Genomic DNA, 14,699 nt, shown 5'->3' on the forward strand with positions numbered 1-14,699 from the left:
TGGTTTCATTCTGGAAATCTTTACCTATAACTTTAAACTTTTGTTCCTTAAAACATATTATTGAGAAAATTTAATGGCAAACCATATTCTGGGAAAAATATCTTCTACACACATCTGACAAGGACATGTATTCAGAATATATAGAGAACTACAGCTCAATAATAAAAAGACAACCAATCCAATAAAAAAGTGGGCAAAGACTTGAAAAGATACTACACTGAAAAAGATATATGAATGGCTAATAAATGCATGGAAAAGTGCTCAATCATTATTTATCAGAGAAATAAAAATTAAAATCCCAATGAAATACCACTATGCACCCACTAGAATGGTTAAAAATTAAGAAAGCTGAAACACCAAGAAAAGGTGGAGCTGTGGAAAAACTGGAACTCTCCTGTATTGCTACCAGGCATGTAAATGGACCAATCACTTTGGAGAACTGGCAGATTATTATAAAGTTAAACTTACACAGACCCTATCACATAGGCATGCCACCTATAACTACTTGCCCCAGAGATATGAAAGATTAAGTACAAGACTTGTACAAGAATGTTCATAGCAGCTTTATTCATAATGGCCCCAAATTGGAAATATCTCAAATGGCCATCAACAGGTGAATGGACAGACAAATTATGATACAGAATACAGTGAAATGCCACTTAGCAATAAGAAAGGATACATTAAAGACACGTGCAAAAACCAATTGAATACAATAAGCCAGTCCCCAAAAGTACATACTGTATAAATCCATTTATGTGAAGTTTAAGAACAGGCAAATCTAACCCATTGCAAAAAAACAGAATGGCCATTGCCTACGAGGGTGTGGATTGACTAGGAGAAAGCACAAGGGAAATTTCTGGGCTGAAGATAATGTCTATATTTTGGTGTTAGAGATTACCTCAATCCAAACTCACTGAAATTTGCATTTAGTATCAATGCATTTCACTGTACGTAAATTTTACTTCAAGAAAGAAAAAAAATGAATCAACCCTACCCTATACTGTGAAGCATATAATCACTCTTATGCAAATGGCCTTTGGTATATTTACTCAACACAAGCTCTGACAGGGGTGGGTAATTAGTTTCATTTTTCATGAAATCCTTTACAACTAGAGATTATTAACCTTGTCTCCCTTAGTAACTGAGGATTCTTCTTTGGCCAAAACATATTTTACTAATTGATAATCATGAGAGAAATAACCAAATGTGGACAAAGAGAGAGATTGGGATTTTAAACTCTTCAAGTGTCTGCTTTTTACATTGCTATCCCACTGCTGTATGGTGTAGAGCTGGTATAGATAAGCCTCCAAAAACATCTGAATGAAAGGAATAGATGAACCAGAAAGGCAAAAAATCAGAGTAGAAACAGGAAAGGAGAAAGCTGTCATGGAGGAGAGAGAAGGAAAGGGTTAGAAAAGAACCCAAAGGGCATAATAGTGTGTGGTGTATCCTAAAGGCTTTCCTGCATTTTGTCTGTCCATCCTGGCGGTGGTTGTCCCAGGAGACCAGAGCAGCCCCGACTGCACAAGTTGGTGGGAGCTCTGAAAAGCATCCCTGTGTTTCAGAAATTGCCTATGTGATTACAAAATAGATGCAGCATTGAAACCTCATTCCAGGAAGCAATTCAGGGACAGCAGACATTTAGATTGACTATGATTATCACATTCGAGAGATGGTTTGTAATAAATGTCTGTTTTTCTCCAAAAATATGGGGAGAACGGGCATAAGAAATGTAACCTTAATAATTGAGAAATCAAGCTGTTTGCCCACAAATGGAAACTTCATTACATTGCTAACTTATAAGAGAAAAAAAATGATGTCGGTTTACTGTCCTCTCCCCACCACCCCCTCACCTAAAAGGGAAGGATTGAATCAGACAGGGCTTGTAAAAGGTATTATATTTGTATCCAAGGAGCTCATGTGATATGGAAAGCAGACAGGTGGAAAGGACAAACCTAGGGAAATATGACATTGTGTATGGAAGGCTGGGGTCAGGCAACCTGAGATCCATTTGCAGTACTACCAGTCATCTTGGGCAAGTCATTTAACTTCCTGATACCTCATTTCTTCATCTGCATGTTGCTTGTCCATAGAATGAATACAATTTCTTAAAAGTGGCTATGAAAACAATTCTGTTGGGTAAATTCCACTTTCCTACTGGTTTCCAATGTATTTGTTAACTGTCAAAATTCTTCAGAAAGTGAAAATGAAAATCCCTAGTGAAATGAATAAGGTGACATTAAGGTAGCATGTTTGGCTTAAAATCATCGTTGGATTGCCTCCCTCATTCCTGAAGTATAGAAATGCCTCCTATGCTTAGGGAACCCTCAACTCCAAATTTAAGGGTTTAAAACAATCTTTTTAGAATTGGTATTTTAGTATTTTATGCTTTTGGACTACAATCACATTTTTCATTAATTCTAACCTATAGATTCTGGAAAGTTGCCATCACTGGGGGCCCTTACTGACTGAGGTACATCACCATTGGAAAAGTTATAGAGAGGCACACAAGGCTCTTAACTTTTCCTGCTATCCCAAAGTGAAGAATGTTATTTCTGACATTCCTGGGCCTGAATCATAGAGAAAGAATTAAAATACAAAATCCAAATCGATTTTCAACCTAAAAACTCTGGGTGGCGACTCAAATACATCATGAAGCCTACCTCTGGCAATGGTCAACAGCCTGGAAATTTTAACTTTTAGGCATCTGTAGAGTTAGTAATGCAGGTGTGTATGTGTGTGTCATTGCCACTCTTCCAAAACATCAAAAGGAAGTGATATCTTTACTTTTGCAAAGATGGCAGCAAATAACATTCAGTGTGCTCTCACTGATTACCTGGTGGTGGTGATCATCTCTACTGCCATTAGAAGTTCTGATTTGCAATTATATAAATCTTTGACACAGGAATGGGGGAAACTAATTATTACTACATAATCATGCTTTTTTGATAGATGAATTTTTTTCAAGAATAAGATCCACCTAGGGAAATGTGAAAAAGCTCCACAGTGGTGGCATGATGGGGACAATAGCCATTGAGTACATGGGTCCTCAGTTCACTCCAATAAAGAGGGTTTTAGTTGCTTATAAGCCAAAGACTCAGCTAGATGATGTTTTTTAAATTTGTATTTTATTTATTTTTATTTGTTATTTATTAAAAAAATATTTAAGCTTATTTATTTATTTTGAAAGAGAGAGAGCAAGCACGAGTGGGGTAGGGGCAGACCCAGAGGGAGAGAGAATTCCAAGCAGGCTCTGTGCTGACAGCACACAGGGCTTGAACTCATGAATCATGAGATCATGACCTGAGCCAAGATCAAGAATCAGGCCCTTAACCAACAGAGCTACCCAGGTGCCCCTATATCTTATTTAAAAAAATAAGTAAGTAAAACTGTTAGGGAACTGCGTTGTGGTTGGTCTGAATGATTAGGGGAATAGACCTCATGTTTTCATCTATGACTTTATAGTTTAGCTGGGATGACTGAGGGGTGGAATTTCTAACCTAAGTGAATTTTTGAAATGTACTGAGTAATCATGCTAGTTTGTTGCTTGAAGAGGTTTGCTCAACATGAAGTTTCCAGTAAGATGCCAAAGTCAACAACTAGAGAAAAATTAAAATGTGGTTTTGTAGTAAGTCTCCTGTGGAACTCCTTGGAAAAATATCAAAGGAGTGGTGATGTCACTACTGTTTTTTTACATACATGGAAAGAAAAAAAAAAAAACCTTTCTAAATACCAGGACAAAGAGGAGTGGAAGCAAAATGGGTAAGGTATTTCAGTTTATCCGTGAGATCATGTATAGTGAGGTATCAGAAGCCCTGAAGTCCGTCTCGTCCACAAGGCCTGTAGTCATTCATCTTGTACTGGGCCCTATGAAATTCTAGGACCTCCCTCCAGTTGTGGTCAGTTTGATTTACTAACTGGAGTTCAAGGTATTTTTTTATAACACAAAGGAGTATACCAAACATCGATTGGTTAAAAAAAGTTCAGTGTTGAGTTAGTTCCCAAAAAGGCACAGTCAGAACAGGGTATTAATGGGGATTAATGATGGCACTGTGGTTCGATATTAGCAAAAGACCAGGGTTAAAAATAAATGTGCATACCTCAAGGGAAGCAGGAAAGTCCAGGCCAGCATCATATAAAGACTGGACTTTTAAAATATATAACTATATTGAATTTTTTCCTCTCCTTCCTTCTAAAATTTCCCAATAATGTCACAATTTTATTATCATTATCATCATTATCATCATCATCATTATCATCATCATCATTGAATTAAGCCCCTAAAAGAGTAAATTAGCTCCAACTACATTTTCCTGCACTGCTTTTGGTAACTGGATCTTTGAGCATAATTTCCACCATGGAGAAGGGTTTCCATGAATAATAGCTGGTTTACTATTGCTATGGGCCCTTGTCAGCCATGCTTTTACTTCTTTATCCAATATCCCAACACTTGTCAGGCCAGTGGTTAGTCCTGGGAAAACTCCAAGCAAAGCTCGAGAGATTTGGTTTCCCATACAACCCCATGCTTATTTCATCAGAGAATATGCCATGCTGTGTTGAAATTTTCTATTCATCAGTCTGTCTTTTCTACTAAACCATAAGCTCTTGGAAGGCAGAAATTATGTTTTGCCTACAGATGTATCCCACTATCTTTTTAAATTTTTTTTTTAATGTTTATTTATTTTTGAGACAGAGAGAGACAGAGCATGGACAGGGGAGGGGCAGAGAGAGAGGGAGACACAGAATCTGAAACAGGCTCCAGGCTCTGAGGCTGTCAGCACAGAGCCCGACGTGGGGCTTGAACTCACGGACCGTGAGATCATGACCTGAGCAGAAGCCGGACGCTTAACCGATCAAGCCACCCAGGCGCCCCTGTATCCCACTATCTAGACTGGTAGATTCTCAACAAATACTTGTTGAATGCATGAGTTAATATTGGGTGTTTTACCACCATAGGCGTCATTATAGCAGTCACTACCACCAATACCACCATCAAGCCATATTTAGTACCTCATCCTCTTTTGGAACTCTTTCCTCAGGGATCCAATGCCTGTAGCTAGTCAGAATTCTTTTATATTTCCACCTTCTTTCGCTTATCCCCTATTCCAAAGTATCCTTATTTTGGATGCCATTCCTTTGTGTGTGTGTGTGTTTGTTTGTTTGTTTTCTTTAGGAGACAGCTATGTAATTTGATGTAGTAATTGTGTTATTCGTACTAATGTGTGAGTAGTGACCTTCCTAGGAAATATGATCTGACAGCAAAAATACTATCTAGTTCCAACTCAGCCCCTCATTTGCTATGTGACATTGAGTGACATCATTTCCAAGGGCTTCTTCACCTAGAAGATCCCTGAGGGTCTTGCAGATTTCATCAATCGGTTTTGTGTGCATTTCAACATAGACTTTCTGTTGATAAAGTCTCAACCTAAAGGAGAAAACCTGCCATGGAGATGAGATTTTAGGGGTTTCTCAGTGAATAAGCAAGTTGCATCCGCAACAGTGGCCACTGAAGCAGCAGTGTGTCTCCCTGGAGAACCTCTCTGCCCATAGTTGCTGCCAGATCCAATCAGTCAGAGGACAGGTAGCCACCCAGCAGTAATGCTAGGCTATATTGTCAGTGCCTTTCCTCTTTCCCAGAACCGTGTTGTTTTTGTCACAGATGGCATAGCACAACTGTTTTGATAGTCTGACAGCGGCTCAGAGTCCATGTCTGGTTTCTTCCCAGTAATTCAAGGCCAGCAATGGAATGCTTTATTAATGTCCTGTGAGCAAAATAAATTTTCAGGTGGTACAAAGCATCCTTCTACAATTTTCCCTGGCCCAGAACTTGGCAATTGTCCTGATGGGGACTGTCGCATCAGATATGATGTAGAAAGAAAACAGCAATCAAACAATGTAATTTAAAGGAGCAAGTGTAACTTTGGGCAACATTCTTCTTTTTTTCTAATTTCCTCTATTTAAAATTTTTGTCTCTCAAATTGTTCTGCAGTGTAGCTTTGGTAAAATGTACCCCTCAGTGTTTAGAAGAGCCTGAATAAAAGTTATCTTATGTAAGGTTATAACATCTCAGACCCAATCCCCCAACAATGAGATTACAGGATTTTTAGGCTTTCTTTCTCTAGGGAAAATCCAGTAGCTCAAGGCTGTCCAGATTGTCATAAACTTTTCCAGTTTTCACATCAAAGTGAAGTAACAGCAACTCCAAATAAGAAGAAAATAAGATACTGAATTTATAAGGAAAAAAAAATAGAAGAAAGAAAAGCATTGGTTTGAAGAATAAAAGGATATCCATGTTACCACTGGGAATAACTAACGTGGTTTGAGCAGAGACACAAAATTTTATTTTAAGGATGAAGTGAGACCTGCAGGGTTGAGTGATTTATTCTGGGTCACACAGTAAGTCAGTGGTAGAGTCAGAGCTGAGAGGTCTGATCTGACAAGGGCCAGGGCCCTTCCCACACAATGCTGCCTCCACTTTTGCTTCAGTAGAGGAATGAAAACCAGCAAGTTTTGAATGAGCTAAGAAGACAGATCGTCTATGCGGGTGAGAAGAGAGGGTTATGTGTCCATTGCATGGACTGGGAAACTGAACCACAAAGGAAGTTAGTGCTGTGGCCTCTTTGGGGGTGATTTTTGACCCCCAGGGGACATTTGGAAATATCTGAAGACAATCCTGGTTGTCACAACTGGAGGGTAGAAGGTGCTACTGTCATCTCTAGGGTAGAAGTCAGCGATGCTGCTAGAATCGTCTTGTGCACAGACCAGCCCCCATGACAAAGAACATGCCAAGATCATTGACACTGGACAATAAAGATTTTTATCTGGGGATTGCGCACTTAACACCCAGATTTATATTATCATAGTTATCATTAGAAAGTTTGCACAACTTGAGTTATTGTCTGTACTCACTTAGCATGGTGCACTCACCAACTCCTTGCAAATTCCCTGCCAATCTTCAGTGCTAGACTTTGCCATGACAAAGTAGGCAAATTTGTCTTTGAGGCCCCAATCATCTTCTCTTGCCTCTTGTTCCTACCTGGCCCTCTCCAGGTGTCCAGCCAGGACCAGGCTGTTCATCTCCACTCCTTCCTGGTAGCAGTTGATCTCAGGAAATCATTGTTGTTGCCCCTCCCAGAGAATTTGCATGTCATGATGTATGCCTGTCTTAGTATTGTATCCACTGTAAGGGATTTCCAGCCTCGGTGACCAGGCTGGGGAGATGCTTAGGAAGAATTCCTAAAACAGCCCCCAGCAGTTTCTGTTTTCCAACGGACTGGGCCAGCCCCTGAGAAAATGGGCACAGACTCCTTTGCCTGGGAATCAACATTCTGGCTGGACTCGTGCAACTGCAAAAACATTTTCTTTCTGGGCTTTCTAAGTACACATTGGAGCATGTGGGTGGCTCAGTTGGTTAAGTGGCTGACTCCTGATTTTGTCTCAGGTCATGATCTCACAGTCCTGAGATGGAGTCCTGTATGGGGCTCCATGCTGGGCATGAAGCCTGCTTATGCTTCTCTCTCTCCCTCTGCCCCTCCCCTACTCATGCACATGTACACGTAGGGTCTCTCAAAAAATAAATAAATGCATCTTCTCCTATTTGAAGGCAAAGTTTTGAGAAATTTGGGGGGGGGGTCTTTGTTTTGTTTTTCTTTCAGTCTCTGTTTAACTTCACTCAGCAATTTCAGGATAGATATCCAGAATTTGTGAACAGGAGAGGAACTGTCTGAATGACCAGAGAACAGTTGACTTTTTTTTTTGAAGGATCATGTTTTTTATTGATTTTTCAGAGGCTCAATATTTCAGTTTCTAAAATCATTTTAATGGAATAGATTTTAGAAAGATTTGCAGAGCTCTTCTAAGGATTAAAAGAGAAAACAGTTATGAAAGGGTTTTGAAAACTATCAAACATATATTCTGTATATATAAACAATGGTGGGGGTGGAAACAGAAATATGGTCCAAAATGGCCCACAGTGGGGCCTCTGCCCCCTAACATCCAAGAAAGACATCCCCCTCTACAAATAAAGGCAACCCAAACCAAACTATCCCTTCCTGCCCACCCATAGATTCTGTTTAGTTCTAAATCTTATCATTGGGTTATAGGCTTTCAAAATTAGAACTCCATAGGCTTTTTGTGATTAATAACATTCAGGGCAATTTGCATTAGGATTGTGTGCTTAAAACAAGACTCCACTGCTTCCATTGGCCAGGTGCGTCTACCTCCATGTTTGCTTCCCTCTCGCATTGCTTGTGTTAGACAGTGGTTTCTAGATTAGTAAAAATACACACAACGTATGAGTAAGCTTAGGCTGGTGAACATGCCATTTCAGAATGCTTAAGAAGGCATTAGTTCATATTCAACCATGAGAGCTGTTGCCTCCTTCTCACTGCAAACCTGCCATGGTAACTTCAAAGGAAAAGAAAAATGGGAATCTTGTCTAGGAAGCAGGAAAAACAGTGATCAACTACAGGTCTTATGTATGTTGTTATAAATAGTTATTATAAAGAAATTCCTAAATTCTTTAGAATTCATCATCTTTTCATTGTGTCATACGTAAACTAACAACAGAAAACAAAACTGCCTTTAGATACTGGCTTTTACCTTCTTTTTATGTCCATGATCTTCTAAATTTACATGTAGCTTAAGTACTAGTAAAAAAAACAACCTTTGGGGGTTACTAGGTGGCTCAGTTAGTTGGGCATCTGACTCTTGATTTTGGCTCAGCTCATGTTCCCAGGGTTGTGGGATTGAGCCCCAAGTTGGGCTTAGCACTGAGTGTGGAGTCTGCTTGAGATTTTTTCTCTCGCTCCCTCTCTCTGCCCCTCCCCCTCACTCTCTCTGTTTCTCTCTCTAAAAAAACAAGCAGCTTCTTAAAAGCTAACCAGAAATTAAATTTCATACCACTCTCATTCTAATATGTTTACATGAACAATATTGATTTTATTTAACTCAAACCAAACTCAAAGACAAAATTTTTCCAAAGAGAGAATTTTGGTTTTTTTAGAAAACTTAAGGAAATTGATAATAAAGGATTTTGAGGGGGAGGGGCTCAGTCTTTGAGTAAATGAAATAGCACCTAGATGAATGTTTCTCAGGAATATTCCGCGCATGAACCAGATTTGGTATGGTTTAATGCATCAAGGGCAGGATGTATGTACTGTCTCTATCAGGACAGTCTAGGACTGCACAGAACCTGAGCAACACATTTAATCTGCCTTCCACACCTGACCCCCAACTTTCCCATTCATGGTGATTCTATCTCCTCTCCAGGAAGCTGTTCCACTGCAGGATCTCTATATTCTTGAAGATGCTTCAGGATCTCCTACAGAGAGCAGCATGGGAGGTAGAAAGTGTCTAGATTTGGAGTTAGCAGACCTGGGTTCCAGCTGAGGCTTTAATCACTGACAAACTGTTACCATCCTGTTTTCTAACTTGTAAAATGGTATGTGTAATGCCCACTCTACTTATCTCATGCAGTTAATGTGAAGAATTAACTATAAACCGTAAGCTAAACTACCTTTTATAAACTATAAAGCCCTATGGTGAGGTATCATTAGAACAGAAGCTAGGATTTAGAATCACTTATTTCTTTACTCTCACTATGGGTGTGAAAATGGATAAAAGCAGTGTCTTGCACATTTTTTTTACTTTTTGGTGCTCCTTGATGTTTGTTTGTTTGTTTGATTAATAGATAATAGTCACTGACATTTTGTCACAGTCACTCCTCAGTCCCTAAGCAAGAGATTCTTAAGAATAAGTGGTCTATAGTATCATTTCATCTATCACCATTTGTCTGAAGCCAAAGAAACATACAGTACTGAGATAAGATTTTGTTCTATAGCACTGAACAAATTCAGGGAATTCAAGACTCTAACAAATAAAAGTTAAAGTGTCAGTCATCATTTCAACAGCTCTTAATGAACTGGCATCTATGCTGAGGCTAATGACATGTGTAGTCAATATTAGTAATCAGTACTCGCTTACCATTGCAGATCCAACACGGCTGACCTTGATGGGATTCCCTCTACCAGAAAGGTCCATTTCTGCTCTATCCATCACATACAGGCAAGCATCAAGGATGCCATCCTCAAACTATTTGGGAAAAATTAAAAAATAAAATGCAAAAAAAGAAAAAGAGAAACTTCTTAATATCCACTTTGCAAAGCCGATATTTTATGCCAAAAAAAAAAATTAAAAGAAAGCACAACAAAATGTTCAGGAATGTGTGTTTCCTATATAGCCATTATCCATAATCCTTAGTATGAAATACTAAAGTAGAAGGAAGAAGACATCCTCTTTTGTTTTTCAGTAAAATGGATAAAAACATACAAGCAAGCTAGGAACATAAAACAGGACTACTAAAGAGCTGGTATACTCAAGGACCATGAACCAACTTGAAGCTCTTCAGAAAACTGTACAAGTTAATTTAGAAGATTTCTCCAGCATGTGGGCTCCAGCTCCCAAGGCAAAGGAATGAATGATTTACCAAAGTACGGCCAAAGCCTCAAGAACTCAAAAGTAACATGAATCCTTGTGCTTTTCGAAAACAAATGGCTCTCAGGTACATCACAGGGAGGTACTTTGGGCCTGTATACCTTGCACTGGAAGTAGTAGGAGACCTCGTGTCACAAACGTCTGCCCAAGGTCTCCCTTCTTTCAAAACAAAGTGGACTCTAGGGTCAAAGGGCAGGCAAGACGGCCTGGAGAAAGTTTATATTATCAAGAGAACAGCCTGGTAGTCTGCTCCATTGCAGAATCTCTGTGTTCTTCAAGATGTTTCAGGATCCCCTACAGAGAGCAGCACGGGAGGCTGTTCATAGTTGATTTCCTTAGAAAGAACTACTGACCCCATGAAACACCATGATTTTCTTTTAAAAGAAAAGGGGGGGGGGACAAGGACAAAATAGTAATAAAATGGCAAAATGGGGATATTTCACCTATACTGCACCTCACTGTACAAGAGACTTCCCTGAATATAAACACCTTGCATATTATCCACCCACGTACCTGTGACAGAAACCATAGTCTTAATGGCTAATAACCATGTAGTTCTTTATTAAATCCAGTTAGCATTCCAACTTTGTGTGCACCCTGAACTGATGGGATGGATGCAGTAAAGTAAGGGCACTATTTCTTCAGGTATATAATAAAGAACTCATTATTCTGGTTCTTATTAAGCACCATTTCTCTGTCTGTGGGACATGAAGCAGTGAATTGAAGAGGTAAAGAAATAGTTATAGGACTAGTTGTTTCTCTGCATCACAGCAAACTACTGGCTTGGCTGGTTACTTGGACTGAAAGACCCATATTCATGGACTCTGATGACAACAGACAGATGGTGGCTGTGCTCAAGGGGGTATACCCAAAAACTACTTGGCATGCTGGCTGAGGAGTGTCCTGATCATGCTTGGGACTCTTTCCCAGTCCTACTTGTTACCCACCTTGGTGAATTTTTTCTTATTGGTTCTCTACATAATGTCACTTTGGGGACATAAATAGAATCACACCTACACATTAGGATTTAGAACACTAGACAATAGGCAATATCATGGATTGTATGTCACTCAGGAAGGGAGAGCTTGTAACCAGGGAGCAAGGTGGGGCTGCAAAAGCAGAAGAACACACAGATGATCCTCTTGGCAGGACATCAGAAATGCAGGTGGGCACATGATTTCTCAGGAGTCCGGGTGAATGAGCAGGACATAAAGTCAGGCAGACAAGGCAAGAACTAGTGATGACACAGGTCCCAGTGGCCAAGCTGGAGCAGGGGTAGGGGATGCAAGGGGAGCCCACATGGAAGTCAAAAGAAGACATGAGAAGCCAAGAAAGTATCATGGGACCTGGTGACGCCAGGTTCCATGAAATGTGCCCGCTAGATACCCAGAACAATGGTGCACAATTCCCATCAGCTCAGCCAAAACTCTCTACTAAATAACACATTCACGTTTTCTCATGTTGCTAAGGAGGAACCTTTGCTGATCCACAGGACAATGCATTCATTTATGGTAATATGGTAGAAATATCAGTCACTTGTTCCACTGTTAAAGATACCAAGCTGAAATAGTTTGAATTATTGAATATCTAAAATGGAATATCATTTGCTATTTTATATCCAGGCAGTCATGTGAGATGGCAGTTGATAAAATGTCTCAAGGCAAAAGTCCAGTGGGCCCTCCTTTGATGAAATGGTGACCGTCTTTTCTAATTCTAATTTCTAATTTTCTAGTATCTTATACTAACATTTGAAAAAGGTGATTTCTTTGAGTTGAGCACACACCTTGAAGTTATCATTATCAAAACACTTTTCCTTATAAGAAAAAGAGAACTTTAGTCCATTCGATGTTGAAGAATGATGTCTGAGCTAATGAGACTTCTCTGTACTGGATGACAAGCATTTCTCACTAGAATGCCATGTTATCCATAGAATCTCTGATCTTTGGAATGTTGTAATACCTGAAGAGACGTGATTGCAGTGGCTAAATTATGCAGTTGCCTTTGTAAGTCTCTGCTCCTAGGCTGCTTGGAGCCTCAGATCCTGAAAAGCAGGAAATTGTGCATGTCTAATATCCACATATCGTGCCTTGCAGTGAAACATGTGACAAAAAAGTATCGAGGAAAAATGTCTTTGACAGTGACAAATTGTAAATGCCTCACCTGACCATAGCTCCAGCTTCTAGTCTTGATGTCATTGAAGTCTCCATAAAATATAACCCCGATGTCATTCAGGACATACTCTTCTCTTTCTTTATCATCATCCAGATACACAGCATCCTCTGTGTCAGAATTTAAACATAATGACAATTACCAAACCAGACTGTTTTTATAGACTTGTAAGTGTGTTCTGGTCCTAAACTGCAATTTAATCAACTAAATGAAAAAAAAAATGTCTTTTGTTTCCACTAAAGAGAGCTCATTTCCCAATATGTAATTTCAGCAATGGTGAACCTAATCAGTGGCCGACATCAGCATGTAAAGGATGGCATTTGTCAGCAAAATGCTGACAAACTCTGGCTTTAAGTTCCAAGCAGCACAATTAAATTGACATGTCTCATTAAACATTTTTAGGATTCTGGGACATCAGTAGTTTCAGAATCAAAATTCCATGATGCAGATATGAATCTATAACACAGAGCGAAGAATAATTTCCAAGCTATTAACGTTAATAGAAAACTAGCCGAACTGAAATGATTTTTAAAACAAGTCTGGGGCATATTAGAATACAGCATGGTCTGTCATGCCTGGTGTGTGTGGCCCATCACTGACAGGAGGAGGCAGGCTGGGGGTCATCTCCTATCAATGAACAATCCTTTGTGAATGTGTTGGTAAGTGTGTATGCCTGACTGGCCTGCTGAGTCAGCTTCTTCCATCGCAAGGACTTTTCTTCCCTGTGGCTATAATCTCAGAAAGGCCATGCTCCCCACCTGCATACTTAGTAATCAGCCTGGTACTTATTCCCAGGCCAGGTATGAAAGCGTCAAAAGCATCATTAATAAAGGCAGGACAATACAGATACAAGTTACACTCAAGTCAATTTGCATGTCTGGAACAGGGGCATGTTTGATTCTGATTGGGGACATGACTTATTATGTTTCTCTAGCCCAGGTCATACCTGCCACCCCTATTACCTTTTGGGGACTCTTTCCTCCTCATTCCATGATAAGACTTTTACCACTCTCTTTGGAGTGGCTGTCAACTTGGCTGCACATTAGAATCATCTGGGTAGATTCAAAACTTCTGATTCCTCTTAGAACACTAAATTAATTAAATCAGAATCTCTGGGGGTAGGGGAGATCCAGGCATCTGGTGCTTTTTTTTTTTCATTTAATTAATTAATTAATTTCACGCATCAGTGATTCTGATATGCAACCCAAACTGAAAACAAATGCTCTAGCCCTTTGTTATCAAAAAAATTGTTGAAAGACCAGTGGCATCAGTGGCACCTGGAAGTTCGTGAGAAATCCAGTCTCAGGCCCCAGCTCAAGACCTACTGAATCAGAATCTGCATAGTAACAACACCTGTAGGGGATTTACCTATACATTAAGGTTTGCAAAGCTCTGTTCAGTCCAACCAGCTTAGATCCCCATTCTGGGCTACATTATAACTTTGCTTGATTCTTTGGAGAATCCTTGTTCTTGTCTTATCTCCAGTACTTTGTTTTGCCTTCCTCTTTCTTTCTTCTCCCTTTTGCCTACTATTTGCCTGGTTTCATGCAACTGTAAACAAATATGCACACACACACACACACACATTTATGTGGATACTAATATCCCATAAACTGCACACATTTAAAGTGTACAATTTCACAATCGAAATAGTAAACACACCCATCACCACAAAAATGTCCTATGTCCCTTTGTAATCCTGCCCTCTGGATTCTCTCTCTGACCTACCACGCCTGCCAGAGAACCCCGAATATGCTTTTGGTCATTGTAAATTCATTTGCATTTCCTAAGATTTTATACAAAAAGAATCCAGTGTCTACTTTTGGGGGGTTCTGGCTTCTTTCACTCAGGCTAGTTATATGAAATTCATCCATGTCGTATGTATCAATGGCTCATTCATCCCAAAACCATTTCATGTTTCCAGAACAATCAGAGTCACATGACAAATGTGCTACGGGCTTCCCTCCACCCTGGCAGATGTGAGCTCTGATGCTTTCATACAGGCCTTCCCAGGTCTGGAGGCAGAATGCCATGGT

The 14,699-nt window shown here is 39.7% G+C and overlaps 1 protein-coding gene across 1 annotated transcript in view; it reads right to left on the reverse strand.

Moving 5' to 3' along the window:
- F13A1 (coagulation factor XIII A chain) overlaps positions 1-14,699 on the reverse strand; it is a 162,369-nt gene that overhangs the window by 81,245 nt on the left and 66,425 nt on the right. Inside the window, exons 5-6 of the mRNA XM_015083089.3 lie at positions 12,655-12,773; positions 9,985-10,092 (exon numbers count right to left, since the gene is read on the reverse strand). Coding sequence (XP_014938575.1) covers positions 9,985-10,092; positions 12,655-12,773 — 227 coding nt within the window. The remainder of the gene's footprint in view (positions 1-9,984; positions 10,093-12,654; positions 12,774-14,699) is intronic.

The sequence above is a fragment of the Acinonyx jubatus genome, chromosome B2 (assembly GCF_027475565.1).
Source record: "Acinonyx jubatus isolate Ajub_Pintada_27869175 chromosome B2, VMU_Ajub_asm_v1.0, whole genome shotgun sequence".
NCBI classification, from domain to species: domain Eukaryota; kingdom Metazoa; phylum Chordata; class Mammalia; order Carnivora; family Felidae; genus Acinonyx; species Acinonyx jubatus.